Genomic DNA, 22,360 nt, shown 5'->3' with positions numbered 1-22,360 from the left:
TAAGAAAATGTGGCACATATACACCATGGAATACTATGCAGCCATAAAAAAGGATGAGTCCTTTGTAAGGACATGGATGCAGCTGGAAACTATCATTCTCAGCAAACTATATTGCAAGAACAGAAAACCAAACACCGCATGTTCTCACTCATAGGTGGGAATTGAACAATGAGATCACTTGGATACGGGAAGGGGAACATCACACACCAGGGCCTCTTATGGGGAAGGTGAAGGGGGAGGGATTGCATTGGGAGTTATACCTGATGTAAATGACGAGTTGATGGGTGCAGCACACCAACACGGCACAAGTATACATATGTAACAAACCTGAGCGTTATGCACATGTACCCTAGAACTTAAAGTATAATTTAAAAAAAAAAAGAAACAAACATTCAAAGATGCTTTTCTAAATGGTAGAGAAAGGCAACTTGATTATTGAATCCATCACAGGGATCACTGTGATTGAAGACAGACTTCCGAATTCTTCTCTAACTTGCTGTTTAATAGTCCTACTGGCTGGGCATGGTGCTCACGCCTGTAATCTCAGCACTTTGGGAGGCTTAGGTGGGCAGATTGTTTAAGTTCAAGAGTTTGAGACCAGCGTGGGCAACATGAGGAAATCCCCTCTGCAAAAAATACAAACATTAGGGAGGCTGAGGTGGGCAGATCGCCTGAGCTCAGGAAATCAAGACTGCAGTAAGCCATGAGCACGCCACTGCACTGCAGCCTGGGTGACAGAGTGAGACTCTGTCTCAAAAAAAAAAAAAAAAAAGAAAAAAGTTATAATCCTGGCATATAGTATGCACTCTCTTTCTCTCCAAAGAGGATTGGAAAGTTAGTCACTCTACCTGATGGAGGGGCCTAAAAGAAAAAAACTTATTTCCCAACCAAAGTGGAAGAGAACTAAACCAGTCGATTTCTCTATGAGCAGAGTAACAACAGATACACTATTGCTTACCAAAAAAAAAATTTATATATATACACACACACACACATACATATATATATAAAATCAACACTTGTGAAACAACCACCCAACTTAATAAATAAAACACCATCAATAACGTTGAAACTATGTACCTCTCCATCACATCACCTTCCCTTCTCCCCTTTTCCCTCTATTAATTGCTAATCAGATTTTTGCATTTATCATTGTCATGTGTTTCACAATTCATTTTTAAGAATGCAATATTCAAATTTCTCTTCATGGTCTATAACATACCATCAACAGGAGGTCAACAGGGTATATACAATGTAGATGCTCAAGACTCAATGTGTATTGACAGGAATATCAATACAACCCAGTTTATACATAATTACCTAAAGTTTTTAAGTAGTATAGCTGCAATTTATATTTCATTTTAATTAAAAATCACCATAAATATGTTGCAAACAACTGAGCCAATCACTGGGGCAGCATTACCCCTGGAGGGCAGTTTTTTCTCTGCGATAATATTCTTCACTTTGCTCCCAGTCAGTGTCATTCAGCTTATTATTCTTTAGTGGCCTAAAAGCTTCACTCCTCTTACTAACTCAGCAGCCAAGAGCAAGTTCTATCTTCAGAATCTGGGTGATATTTTGAGAAAATAAAACCATTTCTTCTCAGCAAGTCTGTGCATATGAACAGTCAGGGACTGATTTTCTGGTTTACAGATTATCTAAAACCCTTTGCTCCTTTTCCTTGCTTTTGGCCATTTCACTGCTCATTAGTATTGCCACTGAAGAGTGGACAGGAAAAATAAAAAGAAAAAAGTCAAAGCAGCCAGTTTTGCTATTTATTAACTGTTTATTAACCACAACATGAACTGTTGTGGAGAAAAATAGAAGCATTGGCCAGTTAGTTTGTGAACAATCTATTATGTTCAGTTTTCAATGTTTTTCCTGTTTTCAATTACATCTATATAATTAAAAGTCTATATAAATATATTTTCCTAATAATAGTTATGCCACTTGTAAAGAAACTTTATTTTACTTCTGCCATAGGGAGACTTTTTCCATCATGGTCAAATGTCATAGATGTCAAATGCCGTGAATGTCAAATGTCATAAAACTATCATTTTCACTGATGTTTTATACATACAGCAGTGAGGATAGATTAGTAATATGAAAGAACAGTGTACTATTAACTTCGAAAGTGAGAGTAAAAAAGACAATTTAATTTTTCTCTACCCAAGAAATCATGCTTAATGGAATATCTGATGTATGGTATTAAATTTAGAAAAGATCTCATTAGCTTAATTAATTACAAAATAACCAAATCTTAATGCCTCCTTCTTCATTACTTAAGCTTGCATGAGAACTACTGACATCTATTTAAAAAAATAGAAGAATTAAAAAATAATTCTTCCTTAGATCTGAAATTGGCATGATTGTATTTACTTTGTAGCCTATAGCAACAACATGATGAACCATCAGAAAGCTGAGAAATGAGATTTATACTATAAAGACCATTTGTATGTGATAACCTCCTGATCCCATTTGTATGTCTTTTTCCAAAATATATGCTTTTATGGCACCTTTAGGCTACCATAAAAACGGCATTTATTGAATTATCACAATCTCCAGTGCCATAGTAGACCACAGTCGTTCAGCTGGGAGTTTTGAATTGTTTTACCTTCAGCTTCCTAATGTTATAATATTTTCTCAGAAGGCAGATACTCCTGAAAGTTCTAAGGATATGAAACTTGTCTTTTGTCAATGAGCTGTGTTTCTATAACAACATAACAGATCTAAAAAACATCTGGTGAAACACCCAAAAATGTCACATGTTATGGTTTCATGTAACCCTAAATCAATATGTTCTGCAAATGGAACATGAGATGTGAGTCATAATTTCTCAGTTTGAAATTAATGGATTATAGAAAATGTCCAAAACTCACCATGATTACAACATGAGAGAAGAGCAGTTCCTCTTACATCTGTGGATGAAGCATCACCCACATTAATAAGGTGTTACAAATTGAAAAACAATTTAGGAAGAAATGTATAATGGTTCTCACATAGGCCATGCTTCCACTGGGCTATGCTGAGAGTTGTTGGTATATCTAAAAAGAAAATTCAATGGTTTCCTGTTATATCCATTCACAGAAGCAGCAAAGGAGATCTGGATTCTGAGTAGCAAGATAGCAACTGCCACTAAATCACCAACAAAATTTTGTCTGTGGTCAGATTGCAGAGATTATCAGAAGGAGGAATCAGTCTTCTGGATTTGAATTCACTTTAAACATCATGCAACAGAACAACAGGATGGGTTCTCTTTTTATTTTATTTTTAATTTTGAGTTGGAGTTTCACTCTTGTCGCCCAGGCTGGAGTGCAATGGCGCAATCTCAGCTCACTGCAACCTCCACCTTCCAGGTTCAAGCAATTCTCCTGCCTCAGCCCCTGAGTAGCTGGGATTACAGGCACACAGCACCATGCTCAGACAATTTTTGTATTTTTAGTAGAGACGGGGTTTCACCCTGTCGGTCAGGCTGGTGTTGAACTTCTGACCTCAGGTGATCCACCCGCCTCAGCCTCCCGAAGTGTTGGGACTACAGGTGTGAGCCACCGCATGTAGCCAGGACTAGTTCTCTTGTCTCACCACAGCTACTAAGATACTATCTTGTCTTTGGATTTTAAGGTATTAAGCCAATCAATAATATGACATTTTAATGATGTTGAAGTTACATATAGTAAACACTTCAGCAGTGTTAGGGTTTCACTCCAACTTAAGTTTTGATTTAAGTCCATGTAGCATTTCCTTCAAATGATATTTCACCACCCTAAGAAGCTATGAACTAGTAAATAGAAAATATCTTTCAATGTTCTGTATTTCATTAATTAAGTTCCTAGGCTCCAGCCAGAAAACAATTTGCATTTTTTGTCAGTCATTGCTATTCTCAAACTGTAAGACTCCTATCTTCTCATCGTTCAAATATTCCGTATTTCCATACCAATTAACAGATGTATCAGAGCAGAAACAGCCATGTGACATCCATATCACATTGTTTCCACAAGATGAAATGTTTTCATAGAGGACATAACACTTATAACAACAAAGAACACAAAAAATATTATTCATCTGCTATTAGTATGCTTATTTTAGTACAGATATTATTATTTTAGGTGCAAAATCAAAATACACAACTTATGGGTATATTAATACTAATGAAAGAACTAAGATTCATATTGAAAAGGTTGAAATCTGAGGTTACTAAATTTAGAACATTTCCTTTCCTCATGTCCACCTATGACTGAAAATCTATCACCCATTGTTAGCACAAAGTAAAAGATCCATAAAAGGAAATATTTAAATGTGTCACAGAAATCATATGAATACAATATGCCTAATGAATTTATTGTATCTATTTAATTTCTATGCTGCAATGATAAACTTTGCCCTGTAATTACTACAGGTTGAGCATCCTTTATCTGAAATGCTTGGGTCATGAAATGTTTTGGATTTCAGAATTTTTCCAGATTTTGGAATAGTTGTATATCAATAATGAGATAGCTTGGGGATGGGACTACATGTAAACATTAAGTTCATGTATGCTTCTTATATACCTTATACACAAAGCCAGAAGGCAAGGTAATTTCATAAAACTTTTTTCCATAATTTTGTGCATCCATCTCATGAGGTCAGGTGTGGAATTTTCCATTTGTGGTATCATGTCAGTGTTGAAAAGTGTCAAATGTTGGGGCATTTGGATTTTAGATTTTTGGATTAGGGATCCTCAACACATATATCCTTTATGTCCCCCTACACATTAAAAACTTTAAAAATATGTTTCCAAAGTGATGTTTTAAGCAAATCAAATTCATAACAGAATTTACTCAGAGGAAATTTACAATGGATTTAAATTTGTCTATTATAACAAAATAATTTTATGCATTTTAATACCACTAACAGAATGAAATATTGTGTGTTCCTGCAATTAGTGCATTACTAAATGACTAAATATTTATGACATTTGTAATGTTATAGCAATACTACGTAAAATGTATTCTGCTCTTAAGTTCAGATAAAAAATTTCTATGATATTTGAATGGCAATCTGGGAAACTAAATGAAATCTAAATTCTAAACTTCTCTGTCAGGTTAATTTCAGTATGTTTGGCCTGGTGTCACTTGATTCAAATCACAAAAAAAAAAAAAAAAAAAAAAAAGAGAGAGAGAGAGAGAGAAAATAAAAACAGGTTTCCTTTTGAACGTTTTCTATCCAAACTCAGAAATCATATAAGTTGAAAGAAAAAGGTGTATCAATTTTAAATCATTTTACTGATAGTTCTCTTACGACTGAATATTTAGAAAATTATCATATATATACCAATGCCCAGCTGTGAAAGGAAATCCTTCCCTTTTCCTAATATTCCCTTCCTTACCACTTTCTTATGACAAAACTCATAGAATTCCTCATATCCTATTAAATCTTCGGGTTCTCTACAATCAGTATTTTATCACTTATAGTCCACTATAAGCACTTCCTTTAAAGTAATCTTTGTACTCAACATTTTCAAGCCCAGGAATCAAATCTCCATTTTCATACATACAATTTAATAAGGTTTCTCACTTCTCCTTCTAGAATTACTTTTCTCACATGGCTTCCAGAATACCATGTACTCCTGGTTTTCCTCCTGTCTCACAGGCTACTCATATTTCTCTTTTCCTGCATGCCCTGCTCTCCTTGGACTCAAACTTTTGGAATGTTAAATGACATAGTCTTGGAACTCTTCTCTCTCTGCATGTCTTCCTCTCCATTCCTTTATTTTTATTTATGTATTTTATTATTATTTTTTGTCTTTTAATTTTATTTTTCCCTAAGTTATTGGGGTATAAATGCTATTTGGTTACATGAGTAAGTTTCTTTAGGGGAGATTCGTGAGAACCTGGTGCACTCATCACCAAAGCAATATACACTGCACCATATTTGTTGTTTTTTTATCCCCAGCAACCCTTCTTCGCAAGTCCCCAAAGTCCATTGAATCATTCTTATGGCTTTGTGTCCTCATAGCTTAGCTCCCACATATCAGTGAGAACATACAACGTTTGGTTTTCCATTCCTGAGTTACTTCACTTAGAATAATAGTTTCTAATCTCATCCAGGTCATTGCAAATGCTGTTAATTCATTCTCTTTTATGGCTGAGTAGTATTCCATCATATATATATATATATACACCAGAGTTTCTTTATTCACTCATTGATTGATAGGCATTTGGGTTGGTTCCACGATTTTGCTATTGTGAGTTGTGCTGCTATAAACATGCACGTGCAAGTATCTTTTTTGAATAATGACTTATTTTCCTCTGGGTAGATATCTAGTAGTGGGGTTGCTGCATTAAATGGTAGTTCTACTTTTGGTTCTTTAAGAAATCTCCAAACTGTTTTCCACAGCAGCCGTACTAGGTTACATTCCCACCAGCAGTGTAGAAGTGCTCCCTGATTGCCACATCTTTGCCAACATCTACTGTTTTTTGATTCTTTGATTATGGCCATTCTTACAGGAGTCTATATTGACAATGATATATTCCCCAAATATACAGCTCAAATCCCAAACTCACCTCTAAATTTCAGGATCATATAGTAAACTTCCAATTTAAACTCTCAAGTTTGATGTCTAATAGAAATACAAAATTTAATAAATGCACATTTTGATTTGTACCCTAAACTTGCTTATGCCCCCATATTCCGAATATTAGTTAGTAGTAACACATTTACCCCATGTATTTGGGTAAAATAACTTGGAAGCCTCTTTAGTTTCTCTGGATCTCTCCTACCTGACTCATCTATCAGAAAATCCTGTTTTTTCTATCTTCACCTTATGTCCACAATCTGACAACGGTACATTTAGCTAAGTTACCACCTTGATCCAATTTGCTATTGTCAATTTGTACTTCTACTCTATCCAGTGCACTTAAGCAAAGAATGTTATCTTTCTAAAATACAAACTATTTCATATCACACATTTTCTCTTAACCCGAAATACCTAGAAGATTTAAATCCCTTACCACGACCTGTAAGTCCCTACAGAATCTTCCCCAGTGCCCTCTCAGACCCCATTTACTTCCATTTCCTGCTTTTCTCACTGAATTATACTCCCATTGGCTTTAAAGATATTTCTTAAGTAAACTTAGCGGATTTTCTTAGTGTCTTATCTCATGGCCATCATTCCTGCTATATCCTCTGACTGAATTATTCTTCATCAGATATCCACATGGTTCACATCCTTTCTTTAGATCCAGTCTCTATTCCAATGAAAACGTACTTTGTCACCCTTCATTCCCTCATTTTACTTCATAGCATTTATCAATATTTGACATCACATCATATATTTTCTTATTTGGTTGTCTCTTCTTTGAGAACGTAAGTTCCTTATATATAAAAACATAGCTTGCTGGTTCAACATTTTAATTTTAGAGACTAAAAGCAATGCTTCATACAGAGTAAATTCAGAATAAAATGTTTGCTGAATAAAAGAAAATTCTCCCAATTAGCACATATACTACATGTTGGTAGCAATGCTTATATTACCATACAGTTTCAGGAATATTAATTTCTAGAATTATAATGACTTTATTAAGGAAGCAAATACCTTATTTAAGCTTACTTAGGATAGACCAGGTACTCTGAGCAATAAAATGAGATTTTTTAAAAAATAGTACTTTTAATTATTTTAAAGAAAAACATAAGCAAATTGCTATTGTTATATAATTTATTACCTAATGTTTTTCATTTTAAAAATCTGTTAATTTAATAAGGAACGTGACTACAGAGTGATTTAAGAACATTTAAAACCATAAGTAGGTCTTTAGTGCTTAGCTTCTGTTGTTCACTTGGCTTCTCTCTAACTACTCAAGAAGCTTTTGGGGGATCAATCAAGCCTCAGCTTCACATTGACGACTACTTGGTGAACAACAGTAGGATAAAAACATAAAAACCTGAATCAGGAGTCCAGTGTAGTGAAGAATTTTGAATCGGTTGCTTTCTTTATACTCTACTTTTTGTTTGTAGTGATATCAAGCATATGTTAATATTCCTGATGCACTCCTAGTTTGCAAATTCTAAAGGCCAGTGTCCCTCCAGTTAGTGTTAATAAACACTAATTTTGCAGTGTTCTATAGGAGTAATGCTGTAGGTAATACCTTGATACTAATAATAGACAAAGTGAAAACAAAATCGAAAACAAAAAACTAATCTAGCTGCTCAATCAGATACTAGTTATCTAGAATATATGATGAAGAAATATACATAATTCTTGTTTGCAACAAAACATCTTCAATTTAAAGAGTTCTTAATTTGAGTAATTAAGATTTTATGTTCCTTATTTCCTCTTGTATTCCTTTTTTGAAGTTCACTCTCAGGCAGCTATTAAGTATCGCCACACTTGGCTGTATCTCTTCTCCCAGTTCCTTTCTGTTACTCCTTAAATATAGCAATTGTTCTCCATTTAGTTTATATAGTCTTAGAGATTAAATGAACATTAGTCTAAATCTTATTTTAGGGTTAATAAAAATGAAGACTAAAGAATTAAATAACTTTCCAATATATTCAATTAGCTATTTATAAACTGAGATTTAGTCCAAAACCTTCTAAATTCTAAACCAGAATACTTTTTTAATTATATCTTAACATTGCCCATGTGCTATGTTTGACAAATTCAGAGAATCTGTCAAATTCTCTGAAATGTGTGTCCACATCAATATACTAAAATTCACCAATTTAAATGACGTGAATCCATAGATGTTCTAATAATCAATTCCAGAACTGCCTTAGTATTTTTTCTTATCTTTTAGACAACTGTCTAATTATTTAATTTTACTCTGAGTTGTTAATAATACATTATTCCAACTAATAATTAATGAACATTGGTATAGGGCAAAATCTAACATAAGACAAACTATTCATTTGCTCATTTAACCTAGTCTTGCATTCTCTAATAATGTGAGTTTGCCAATGTTAAAACTAAATTATCGGATTAAAAGTTGCCCTAAATTTCATCCTCCATTATTCTTATAATGAAATATGCCAGAAAGAAGATTGTGCCTTTTTACAAAACGAATAAATTACTATGTGAGCATAGTCATGAGTTTCACACGGACAAATAAACCTTATAATTGTGGTACTTGTAGTGATAGTAGTGGTGGAGGTGGAACTATGCAAGGAATTGATACAATGCATACAATTAACCAGGCAAAAATTATCTGAAAACATATATGGTCATTCATAAACCTCAATGGTTGGTATTATTTTTAGATATATTTGTGTCCATATATTTTTTTTTCACAACTCTATTTTTACATGTTTCGTCTCACAAACAACAATCAGTTTGGGACCTCAAGTATCCCACAGGTGAGCAGAGCTACCACAGTTAGAAGCTGCTTAACAAACTACTTTATTCACCAATGTGTGTTTACTCCAGCAGTATTAAACACACTTGCATCCTTCCTGGTGTCCTAGATTTTATTCATAGAGAATAAGTATTAGGTTAAGAAGATATTTCTCCTGTATTTTAAATACGAGAAAAAAATTGTATCACTATGTTTAGCAATCTAATTTGTTTAGAGGGTATCAGGTGTGTTGATATGTCCTAGCATTAAATTCTTACAAGAATAAGAGACAGGGATAATATTTATTTTTCTAGTTTGAAAATAAAAACTACCTATATCTTACAGCATTACAAAACTCATTAAAATTACTTTTTTTCTGAGAATTTTAAAAATATTTCATGTGGTTTTCAAGTAATAATAATAAAAAAGAAAACAGCTCAGAATGCAGTGACACCTAATGGCAAAGATATCTTTATAAGCCATAAATGTATTTTCTAATAAACATTATCCTATAGTAATACTTTCTAAGTATTGCTACTTCACTCACCAATATGCTGTCTATAATCTAAAATAGACAAATAGACTGTCTATAATCTAAAATATCATGATGATCCAATAGAAATGTGAATATCTTACTTTTTAAAATAAAGTAATATACATAGGTGAAGAAAAAAACTTCTAGATTAAAAAGTGGGGTTTAAAATTGCAATGGCCCTTTAAGATAAAATTATCATTTGATAAAATTAGCCTAAGATATCAGAATGGAATAAAGTGATAAGTATCTTCCATTGCTCCTAACCATTTCAATTGACTTTTATTTTTGAATAAATCAAAAGTTAATCACCTTGATTTTTATTCATATTTGTCTTAAAATTTATAACAGATATTTAGTGGATGTACATTTCACCTGGAGTAGAAAGCAAAGGCCCTTAGTGTAATGGCTTATTAGTCATGTCATAGTTGATATCTTTGATTAATAACAACATTGTCTAACTTAATACACACTTGAATTGTGCTTGAAATAACTGTATTAATGATACAGAGAAGAATAGTAAAGCCAAGTCCCTTAGTACTTTCTAGAAGTTTACACAGTTATCACGAACTTCAGGAACAAACGACTATACTAAAAGTAGAAAAAGGATAAAATATCATTGAGACATCTTACACAATCCAAAAAATCCTTGAGGAGTCCCGAGGGTTATCATTAACCAATGAAAATCATGTAGCCAAATGAAAAAAAAAAAATTGGTAGAACAACAGCACATCTTCTGGGAAAGCTTTTATATTCTATAACTGATAAAATAATCCTTAGTGTAGAAGTAAGAATAACTGGTATTTTACATTTACAATCTATTATTGTTTTTAATGTGTTGATATCTTTTATTTACCCGATTTTGTACTTTAATTTGAACATTCTCATAATAAAAGTATTCTGTGGATTGTCTTGTGTTTCTCAAACATAGTATCACCGTTGATTATGATTTCAGACTATAAAGTATCATCTGTTTATAAGAAAAACATGAATAAATGCATCTTTCCTACTCCATGTTGACATAAGGTATTTTACTATGACTGATAACAATAAAAATATGCTAGTGATTTGTGTAATATATGAATAAGTACACCGTTTGAGTGTTCCCTTGTAGAGATATATAACTGAGGATAGCTAATTTACAATCAGTTCTGTGAGCACAGGAACCAGATAAAGAAAGGAGCCTATATTAAACTGTTAAAACATGAGATCTTCCATAGATGATACGAAGCAAAACAAACTGTGCAGTTGACTGGAAATGCCACCTAATCCCTGCTTAATTAAAGCAGTGCTCTAAATTCCTGTTGTGTTTAGGGAGTAAAGAGTGTGGGACGACTGCTGTATGAAGAAAATAGCAGTCAGCGTGGCTAATCTCAAAGACTTTGGAGCTTTCTAGCTACATAAATCAGAGCGACTTCTGAATAGCTTCATAAAACACAATATCATTGCCATTCTACTCACGACTTTTTGGTTCTTCCTACAGCATGCAGATCATTAGGAAACTTCTAAGCAATCAAGTAATGTGGGTCTGATGAAATTACTCAATCAATGCATAGGCTCAAAGTAGAAGCATAATTCAAAATTGCATAGTTTTTATATGTCAAAAGACCTTTCTTTTATTGGGGCAAAGAAGATCACAATGGAAGTGATTCATTTTTAAATACTATATGGTTGTGTATCTACGTGTGGATGTGTATTATAAAATATATGTAATTATTAAATATTTTAAAATATTATTTGATTGAAACTCAAAGTAATTATAAAATTGTGTATTTTTGACTGAAATAAATTCATTTTCATTTCAATCATTATGGTTTAACCATTATGTCTCATCACTGTAGTGAATCAATAAGTTTAACAAAACATATTAGAGTTTAAAATGTGTAATTGACCTTATTAAACTACCGGCATGAGGTAAAAGCTGAAGAGAAAGAGAAAGAAGGAGATGATTTTCATGCATCTATAATTTGGTTCAATACCAAAATAATTCAGTATATAAAGAGCCTCTCAGAGCAGTGTCTTTTTATCTTTCCAGTTTGCCTGAACTACATAATGCAGCTACTTTCTGCGTGAACACATCACATGAGGCTGGGAAAACCTTTCATTTCTGCATATCTCCTTCCATCGCTAGAGTGAAATACCCCTTCCCTCCAGTTTCATCACATTCATTCCTTCAGTCCTGAACTAATACATTTCCCCATAGACACATTTCTCACGTTAAATATTTAAATGAAGGCAATCACCTCCTAAAGAAAATTAATTCTTTTCCTATTCAACCAAGTAAGTAAACTAATCCAGTTCATGTTAACTGATGATTTACAATTTTAATATGGACGTTCGGTTTTGAATTTACTATACTTTTGCTGAGAGTAGGGGTGGAGGCACTGAATTACACACATACTACCCGTGATCATTTTTTATTTTTTCATTTAGGAGTTAATGTTTTTCAATATATTATGAAAGATAAAGATTTTGAAACAATTTGCTACCCCATGACAATATTAGATAGTCTTTACAACAGCTTAGTATCTCACCTAATGTACTAATTGTATTCAAGTCAAATTAATTATCTCAGAAGTAACTATATCTGCTAGTAGGATATACACATTTAATGTATACAACCAACCTTCTAAATTTGTACACAGCTACTTTTTTTTTAATGTGATTATAAATAAGTAAGCCAAGTCACTCTGACAGACAACAGTATACAAAATAAAAAACACAACAGTTTTGTTCTATTTTGAAACAGATGTCCAGACTGCATTGCAAAATAGTATTTAACAGTAAGGGATAGCAAAAGCTGTAGATATTTGTAAATAATGTATTTATCGTGCAGACCACAGAATAAGCGATTAAAAAAAGCATTTTTCCACAAGCTTTCCCTCTTGAGAGATGAGGAACCTACATCAGAAATCCCTAATCATATAATGAGTATAAAGGTATTACGATTATATATTTGCATTCCCGCTCCAATCATTTACAACTGGATATAAACGTATGCCATTTCTTTAAAAGGAGCATAGTTCATTTCTGAACTCTATCAGAATATTGCTGAACCACTCAATGAGACCATAATTTCTTGCTGAAAAGTTCTGAATCTGCAGGCACTGTTAGCCCCCAGGCAAAACGGGATCCAGCAGGCAAGCTATTAGTGTTTGATTTACTTAATGCACAAATGCTAGGTTTTCTGAATCCTGACCTCATTACCCCTTGCACAGAGACAGATAGTTCTACTGATATAAATGATAGAGAATGGCAGACATGTTTACAAAGACAGCGTCTGAGACCAAGAGAGGGAGCCCCCTGGAGCTGAGGGGCTGGCCACTGTGGGCGCGCACGCCAGACAGAAATCCCTCGCTTGGGCGGGCACAATCGCCACCTGCGGCAGGTTCCCCTACCAGGAGTGTGTGTAAGTGTGTGTACGTGTGTGTATGTGTATGTGTGTTGCGCGGTGGAGAAGCAGGGGTACAGAAAGGGGAGAAGCTGTGACCCATCTGTCGCCTCAATTTGCAGAACACCAAGCCATGCGTACAGATAAAAGTCCTGTGCCCAGAAAAATTCCCCCAAAGGAACCTCTCTGCAGCCCAGCAAAGAAACCTTGCTGACTCGGGAAGCGAATTTCCGAAAAAGAACTCGTCGCATTAACGGAGAAAAGGCTGCAAGAGCCTGTCTCCGCTCAGCTCTCACGGATTAGCAAGTGAGAAGAGTTGGTGCCTGAAGCTGCGAGCGCTTTGCATGATAATGACGCGCAGCCCGCCGCCCGCCCCCGCTCGCCACGGCCAGTCCCGGCCCGTCTGGTTGCCAATAGGTGGGGCCACTAGCATCTCAGAGCCGGCTCGGCAGTCCTTCACAGAGTCAGGGCCCGCATTAGTCCTGGCGCCTTCGCTGTCTGCCTTGCGCGGCTACTCGGAGTTGACTGCGAGGCGAGGCGAGGAGAGGCGAGGGAAGGCGGATATCTACTAGGCAGACCCTGGGAGCGGCCTGCGCGCATTCGTTTCCCCGCTTTTCCAAGCGCCCCGGAGCCAGTTTCGCCGCCGCGCCAGGCCCGGGGAGCGTGTCCGAGGAGGCGAGGCACGCGACTCCCAGTCCTTGGCGACACTGCCGCCAGCCCCTCCCGCCACCATCTCAAAGACTCCACGCGAGGATCATAAAGCCAAGAGGACGTCAGAAGAGAGGGCGGCTGGGGGCGCATCCGGCACCCAGTCACCATCGCACTAAGCTGCGGCGAACTCAGCCGGCTCACGTTGCAAAACCACCTGTTCGATCCGAAGGGAGCGCCCCCTACCCGCACCCCCTGCCCCCGGCCCAATTCTTTTCATCTCACAGGTGACATCTCCTCTGCTCCCCCAAAGATAAATTTTTAAATGGAGCAAATGTACATCCGGGAAAAAATATGGAAGAGTCAATTAAACTCCCTTTCCCCACACACTTAGAATCCCCCTGCACTTCCCCTCACACACTCACACTCAGATCAACTCGAGAGCCCCACGCACCCAGCCACATTCCACGAATCACCGCGAAACAACAGCACAAGTCAGTCGAGGTTCGAGTATCCACAACCTTTCAGAAAACTGAGCAAGTGTGAGGGAAGGGTAGGGGGAAGAGGCAATGAACTGAAGCCACCTCAACAAGACACACAGAGGGCGGAGAGGGGGAAAGCAAAGGCGAAACATTTGAGAACTGAAACGGTGAAAGTAACCACGAGCTGAACCAACCCTTTCTTACCGATGTGAATGATCGAATCCGCATTCGCCGAGTCCCAGGTTCGAGACCACCAGACGGACAAAACCAAGAGCAAGGGGAAAACTTCCATCTCCTCCTATGCCGATTCTCTTGGAGGGTGGATATTCTTCCAATTTTTCTTTCTTTCTTTTTTTTCCAAACAGTCCAAAGAGTTTGAGGTCACGGTGGAGTTTAGCGCAGCGTTTTCTTTTTTTTCTAAATTCCTATTGCCAGAGCAAAGCCTTTTATCCTCGCCGAGAAAGGCAGAAGGGAATGACAGAAAGAGCCCAGCCTGAGGAAACCTCCTTCGCAAAGCCGTGTCACTTGGAGGGGAATTTTGGCATCGCCAGAGTTGTTTGCAGTTTGGCTTTTGAAAAATATATCCAGCCTCCACTGCTCTTGGGCAGGGGGAGAGGCTGGAGCTCAGATCAGACCCATCGCTGCGCGAGGGCCGCGGGTCTCAGGTCCCAGCTCCGCAGCAACTTCCAACACCCCCTTCACGCCGGATGTGCCCCCTTCCCTGCACCCTCCCCAACCAAAAAAGACCCCAGCCCCCGCCCCTACAGCCCGCAGAGAATCACTGGTCTTCGCTGCCAGAATCTAAGTGGAAAGGAAAGATTAGGAGATTCCAAGCGGAGCAGCCAGATTCCACCAGGGAGGGGGGAAAAAGCCCTCTCCAAGAGGGGTAAAAAAAGTGAACTTCAAGGTAATGCAGAGAAAATTCCCTTTCTGCGTGAGGCGCGGAACGCAGCTTGGCGAGGCGGGCCCGGGGAGCCGGTTTGCTGGGGCGCGGTGGCGGGGGAGTTGCGCCGGGCGCGAGCAGCGGGGCCGGGCCAGAAGAGGGAAGCCGCCGCGGGTTGCAGGATGCTTTTGGAGCTGTTCGCCTGGCGGGATGCAGGAAGCAAGGAGCGAGCCTGGCAGCTTCAGCACCAGCCCCACGTTGCCTAGAAATGGATCACCTAGGAGAAAGAGCGAGCCTGCGAGAGAGCGGTGCTGTCAGGCGGAGAGAGGGGGAAACCAAGAGAGGAAGAGCTTCTCTCTAATAACCACCTCCTCCCCCTATCTGCAATACAAGGGAGAAACAAAATAGTGCTCTCATTTCCCATGGAATCTTCAACCGGGACTGAGAAAAAGGCAGGACTGTAAGAGAAAAGACATTGAAGCTTTTTTTTTTCTTCTTCTTTCTTTCTTTTACGAGGTTAAATGCAACCTAAAAAAGCCACCCCACTTATTTAACCTTGCTAGTCTCTAACAGGTATCAGAGTTTTTCTAGTCTTTGCCTGGAATTAGTCACATTGGTTGAAAACAAATTAGGGACACCTGGTCACTTAGGGAAATAGAGACCTAGAAAGCTTTTAATGAGATTTCAATTATAAAGTTATAAAAAGGAGAGAACGTGCTAATTACCTTTTAAAAATGATTTTTTTTTCTGTCTCCAGTGTATTTTTTAGGCAATCAGGATAGAGAAAGGTTCCTGAAATCCTTTCTACTGATAGAAATTCTTCTCTATCAGGATAGAAAAGATCTTGAAATTAAAAAAAAAAAAAAGAATAATTAAATAAAACAGAAAAAATATTTCAGTTAAACATTTGGTCAAAATATTTCATTGAGTAGCTTAATAACCTATGTAGATAAATTCCGAATAAGGAAGTAGGGTGCTCTCTTCCATGTAAAAAGCTGAGGAAGTCCTGAATGACAGCCTCTCAGTCTCCAGTGAAAGGATTTTCTGCAAGCTTATTCCTTAAGATAAAATCCTGATCATTGTGAATTATTTTCTTACAATGATTGACTTAAATCAATCTGGCCTTATTGCAAACTGGAGATTTGTTAACACAGTCGAGTGACTAGTTGAGGTCAGGTATTAATGTCATAATATTGTTTCAATTATAATTGGAATTCTTTAGGAATGTTGGACGTGTGAATGTCAAACTCATTACACAACCTTTCAAAGCCTTACCTCCAAGTTTGGCAAACCTCTTTTCTTCTTGTTCCCTCACTTGAACCCTTCTCTCTAGTCTTCTGAATTGGGTTACTATTTTTCCAGACACAGTTGTACATTCTGACTTACGGCTGTTTTCATTCATCTTCTACACTTTTTCCTGAACACTCCAGAAAATGTTTTGTTGCCATATTTTTACTTATGTTAATATTTCTTCTTGAAAAGCACATATTTGTCCTCCCAGCCACTCTCCTTCACCATCTCAAGAGTTAGTTCAAATTCCTTTTGCCCATGAAGTGGTGTCCAGTCCTTTAATGTGAAATAAATCCATCTATCTTCTATACTGTCATAACACACTCTATTTTGTATTAGAGTTAGACAGGACTACTACTAAATTAGATCATAAATGCCTTGAGAGTGAAAACCAAAGCTTATTCACATTTTATTCAACACAGTATTTTACAGAGAACCCCTTTGTTGATTTGAATTTCATCACTTCCTTCTGAATCTGGAACAAACCAGTGCTTCCAAGAAGCATTTACTGGTTACTCTCAATTTTGATCATTCGCTTATTTTTGGTTCCATTAGTAGGCATTGATTCAATATTGATTATATTAATGTTGGTGTTAATGTCACTTTACTTTATAAGGGTTTTGATGCAATTCCATAGATTATACTTTACTTATTCAGACAATGAATTGAAAGAAGGTATTCACTCCCCATAGCTTGCTTCAATTATTATTTACAGTGACATTCTAAAAATTGATGTCATTATGTAGTCTATCAAGAAAAATTACAATATAACCATTTTAACATGGAAAGAACACCATGGTAACTTAGAATAAGATAACTAGGAAGAACTTCAGAGCATTAACTAGCCCAGTCCTGGCTTAATGAGTGTCTGTCCTGGAGAAAGTCAAATATTGTATAGTCATTTCATAATGTTTCCCCTCTCAGAAATCTGTTTTAGTGTACTATGAGCAAAGCATTTTCATTATTCCCTAATCCTCCAGTTTAGTAGTTTTCAAATGTAGATTCACTTTGAAATAATCTGGGAAGCTTTTTAAAATGATCACTTAAGGCTAATTCAATCAGAATCTCTGGAGTTTGCAACACAGCCTGTAATATATTCTATAGCATCTATAGAGGGCTCTGCTATGCAGCCATAGTTCAGAATCACTGTTCTAATACTCAGACATTTAAATGAGTCTGGGTGACACATCACGAAAAGCCTGTAAGGTATAATGACCACTCCTGCCAATCAGAAGAAACAGTAGAATTATGAGTTTTGCCTTTCCAAAAGTTACACAAGAAAGTTTAAATTTAACATTGGCTGTTTGATTTTTCAAGAATAACAATCATTCTTTTTATTGTTGAAATAATTTCTACATTCAATGATTCCTAGTTAATAAATATATAATAAATATGTATTAACTATATTTTATACTATTTTAGAAAACTAACTGTCATAATGTAATATTTAGTTAGCTGGATACAAGTATTTATAATGTGTGAATTAGATGTTAAATTCCAGGAGAAAAAATATGAATTCACTGGCTGTGCATATTAAATATTTTAATGACAGCTATCTGTTCGTCTCATTAAGGCTGCTTAACTTTAATTCAAGCCTTATTATATGGAAATGGGTGATGTATCTGGCCCACTGTACTTAAATTCAAACCTTGTGAAATTCTGGCGTGAATTGGCAGGAAAATAGTCCTCATTAACTAAAGTTTTATAACAAATGATTAACTATTTGAAATAAAATGTAAGTAAATCATGTTTGATTAATTTATTCTTCCAAGGTGGAGACTGTTACTTCATTCAGGCATTGGTCATGATATGAACATCAATTATTTGAAGAAATGATAGAGAATCTGAACTGCCCCAAGATTTAAACTAATATGCCTTTTTTTCTTTGAAAGACAGAATTTGGAGAAAAACTGATTTGCATTGGTGAGGGGACTACAAATGCTGACTCCTTCAATCATACACAATTGTGGAAAGAAAGCAAGGTAATAGAATAAAAATTCTTGGAACATATAATTATTTCATTTTCACCATTAAAACTGCTAAGAATACCAATGCTTAAATTTTAAAAATCAGCTGCTCATTGTTATAACAGCAGTAAATCATCTTACATTGGTCAATTTTAAGGAACTGTTCAATTATATTTTAATGACTCTTGAGTTTTGTTTTAGTATAAAAATCTATAAATTTATGAGTCAACTTATTTGAAACTTAAAAGAGTTGGTTTTCAAAATAAAATCATCAAAATGGGACAATAAATTGTGATCATTATTTCTAATTCTTTATGATTATATTATTCATATTACAAATATGGCTAGTCACACAAAAGATTCCAAGTACATTTCAACCTTAATATGAACATGAAAGGAAAACTGTAAAAAGGCAAAGACTGATCATCCATAGATGCAAGTAGTTGTGATAAATGGCTGTAAAATTGTAATTGGGATATTTATTTGCAGATGTGAAAAACATAAATTTCCTTTTGTTGAGGGACTGAAAGAGTAACTTTTGTACTTAGCACATCAAAGAAGTTCAGAGCTCATTGAGGCTTCAGGGACTTTCTCATTCAGTGTCTTGGTTTTCTAGACAATGATGGGAAAATTGAGTTACAGAAGTACTAATATTTATTGGAAGGCTTAAACTTAGAAAGTACATTTTTTGACTTTTAAATAAGCTTTGAAAAAATACTTAAATTACATATTCCTGTATAACATATTTACGCTGGCCTTATCTTGACCTCATTGTTTTCAGGTCAACTTCACACTGACTTACCACTTACCACTAAGTCAAACTATTTTGTCTGTGACGCTAGTGGAAATCTTATCCTCAGTGATAGCTTATATCTCCCTCCTTTTCTTTCCTTTCCCCTCCCCTCCCGCCTCCCTCACTTCCTTCCTTCCTTCCTTCCTTCCTTCCTTCCTTCCTTCCTTCTTCCCTCTCTTCCCCTCTTTCTCTCTCCATTCCTTCTTCCCTTATTCCCTTCCCTTCCCTTCCTTTTCCTTCACTCCCTTCTAAAATAAACTCATAATCTCTTTCTTCTTTTCAAAGCTTTCTGTAAATCGATGAAACTGTAAATCTACATGCCCTATCAGGACAATGCCATATTATCTTCTAACTCAATTAGATGTAAATTCTAAAAAAAATTTTGCAATTTAAATGGTTAATAAATATGAGTGCTTTACCAAACTTTATCTGTTATTAAGGTTGATTCAAGTGAAAACTTTCTAATTTTAAAGTTTTCTTACTGTCTATACATTAGCAATGATGTTGAAATTTTAGAAACAGGGATTCATGTACATTAATAGTTCTTTTAGTTGCCTTATCTTTTCTGTTCAAATGTTGATGTGTCATTTCAAGAAAAATGTTAATAAGCATCAAAAAACTGGTTGATGGAGAACAAATGATGACTTTAACCCAAAAGGAGCACCTTATTGAGATTGGCCCCTCAATACATTATATCTTGTCCCCACAAGATGGCAGCCATGCTTGATGTAGATTTAATCAGCTTACTTTTTGAATGTCTCAACTCTTAACAGTTTACAAGGATATTATTAGCTCATACTAATCAAATAGCTATAATGAAGCAAATTTTATATTTTAAGTTATTGTTTTGGTAACTTGAATTTCTGAAGTTTTATTTCTTCTGGTTCTTCTAAAATTTTCATATAGAAGTAACAGGTTTCTATTAGAAGGCTCCAATAAATATCTGTTTTTCATATTTTCTCTAGTTTGATCACTTGCTTAGGAATTAAAGACCTATAGAACAATCTTTAATAATATTCCACTCACTCCTGAGTTAAAGGATGATTAGAAAACTGAGACATTATTTTGTGATTCAAATTTCTGGTATAAATATTAAAGTTTCAAAAATGAGTTAATATAACTATTTGCTTTTTTAAACAATACATATTTTATATATCTTGAAATAAGAAATTACTCTTTGCCATGGGAAAGAAATTTTCTGTCAGTTATATCATTGATTTTTTCATGTGGCATAATAGTTGAGGCAAATGTCTGAGCATATCAAAAGCCAAAAACAATTGTATTATGTCAACTATAGTGAACATTAGCATTTTAAATCTTAAAAAATAAAATTTTATTTTCTCATAATTAACTTTTATTTATGACATTTTTTGTAACATACTTGTCTAAACACATAAGTGGCTCGGTATAGAGTATACTTGTGGAGTATGCCACAGATAAACTGTACATTTTGGTATAAAATATATTGTATTTTATAGTAGCACAAATCATGAAGAAAGTGTAAATAGAGAAACAAAAGCTTGATAAATATATATATTTATAATATATCTATAAATTGACTTTGAATATTTTAAAGGAGTCATAGAATTTATAAAAATTTCATTTCTTAGTGGGTAGCTAAATAATTTATTTAGAACTAAACACAATAGATTCCTTATTCCTCATTGGTTATGCAAATTGGTGGTAAATTTAAGTATTTAACAGATTATCAATAAATGAATGAACTGTGAAGGAAAAGATAAAATGAAAATTTTAAAATATTGTGGAATATTACCCATGCGGCATAATACAAAATTATCTTAATTCCAAAATCAACAGATAACTGAGGTATCAAAGTTTTCTGTTCATAAGATTATTTTGCCTGTTTATCAGACCCATAGTTTACAACACAAATAGAGGTTATTCATTTGGTCTAGAACAGATGGAAGATATTTTCAAAGGGTTCTTTGGAATATGTCAATAAAAGTTCTCTCAGCAATAGAAGTCAAAATATGAATCTCTGCCCAAATTTAACTTGAACTACTTGTCGTATGGTTTATGTGAGTAAAGAGAATGCTGAGTTGGGGGTGATTAGACACTAAATTTAGGGTTAGATTTCACAGAACTTACCTAAGGTTTGTTAATATAAAATTACATTGTCAACATTTTGTTTGCTCTCCTTTTTCTAAGCTTTGCCACTTTTTCACATTTTTTAAAAATTTCATCAAGATAGTTCAACCATAAAGAATTTGACACAGCAAAATCTAAATTGTTAAAATAAGACAATATTTAAACGTTTTTAAATGCCAGTGTGTTTAAAAATATCTAAACTAGCATTTCCCACATTGAGCTCTATGGAATACTTTTCATGGGAAAAATTAAAAAAAAAAAAAAAAAAAGGAGGTTTGGTGGTCACATAAGATTGTAAAATGCTAAATAGATATTTTCTTCTCTTACAGATCCATAGTGCAAATTAATATATTAAAAGTCAAGAGAAGTCTACTAGAAAACAAATCATTAACCTGTATTTAACCCAGTATATCCCAAATGATTTTAGCCCTCAATTTCCCTTTCTATAATACATACTGATCACTCTCTGTTACACTGTTGCAATGCATTTTCTAAATTCCAAAAGTAAAATTATTATTTTTGTTGTTGTTGTTGTTGTTAATTTCTCATCTGTTTTTTGATATTTGTATTAGCCAGATCACAAATCTGTATGCTGGAATATCATATCCGGAGAGAAATTCTGGTTTGTGCTACAATAGAAATTTCTAATCTCCATTTTGAACTTCTACGATGGAAGAAAGATATATGACTAAGCAATAAACATGTTTTCATTTTAAAATGTTTATAGATTTTTGCTTATGGTCAGGATATAAAAATTTAAAAACACTGTTGTGATCCTAACAATGAGAAAATACTGGATGATATATAAAAACATTACTTATCTTAAACCCATCAGACAGCTGATGTAGTGAGACAACAAAGTAAACTGAGTTCCCAGGAGTAGCAAGCACCTGGGATATGAGACAGGACATTAAAATTGTTTCATTTTAGGAGGGCACAAAAGGGGCTGCCGTAGAA

The 22,360-nt window shown here is 35.2% G+C and overlaps 2 protein-coding genes across 3 annotated transcripts in view; one reads left to right on the top strand and one right to left on the bottom strand.

Annotated features, from left to right (window-relative positions):
* Positions 1 to 14,923, bottom strand: part of GRID2 (glutamate receptor, ionotropic, delta 2) — a 1,517,061-nt gene extending 1,502,138 nt beyond the window's left edge. For both annotated transcript variants that reach the window (XM_011932743.1, XM_011932751.1), the window contains exon 1: positions 14,566 to 14,923. In XM_011932743.1, coding sequence (XP_011788133.1) covers positions 14,566 to 14,653 — 88 coding nt within the window. In that variant the 5' untranslated portion in view covers positions 14,654 to 14,923. The remainder of the gene's footprint in view (positions 1 to 14,565) is intronic.
* On the top strand, positions 14,787 to 22,117 carry LOC105505069. The gene is made up of 3 exons (XM_011932760.1): positions 14,787 to 15,268; positions 18,431 to 18,516; positions 21,733 to 22,117. Exons 1-3 carry the CDS (start codon positions 14,836 to 14,838, stop codon positions 21,748 to 21,750), a joined length of 537 nt encoding a protein of 178 aa, XP_011788150.1. The 5' UTR covers positions 14,787 to 14,835; the 3' UTR covers positions 21,751 to 22,117.
* The last annotated feature ends 243 nt before the right edge of the window (positions 22,118 to 22,360 follow it).

Source organism: Colobus angolensis, unplaced genomic scaffold, assembly GCF_000951035.1.
Source record: "Colobus angolensis palliatus isolate OR3802 unplaced genomic scaffold, Cang.pa_1.0 Scaffold123, whole genome shotgun sequence".
Taxonomy (NCBI): Eukaryota; Metazoa; Chordata; class Mammalia; order Primates; family Cercopithecidae; genus Colobus; species Colobus angolensis.
This window is presented reverse-complemented; position numbering and strand designations above follow the sequence as displayed.

Excerpts from the sequence above, each read along its gene's own strand:
- LOC105505069 (XM_011932760.1), top strand. The coding sequence starts at position 14,836 with ATGACAGAAAGAGCCCAGCCTGAGGAAACCTCCTTCGCAAAGCCGTGT. Across the intron at positions 15,269-18,430 it reads TAAAAAAAGTGAACTTCAAG|AATTTGGAGAAAAACTGATT; the intron begins GTAATGCAGAGA and ends TTTGAAAGACAG.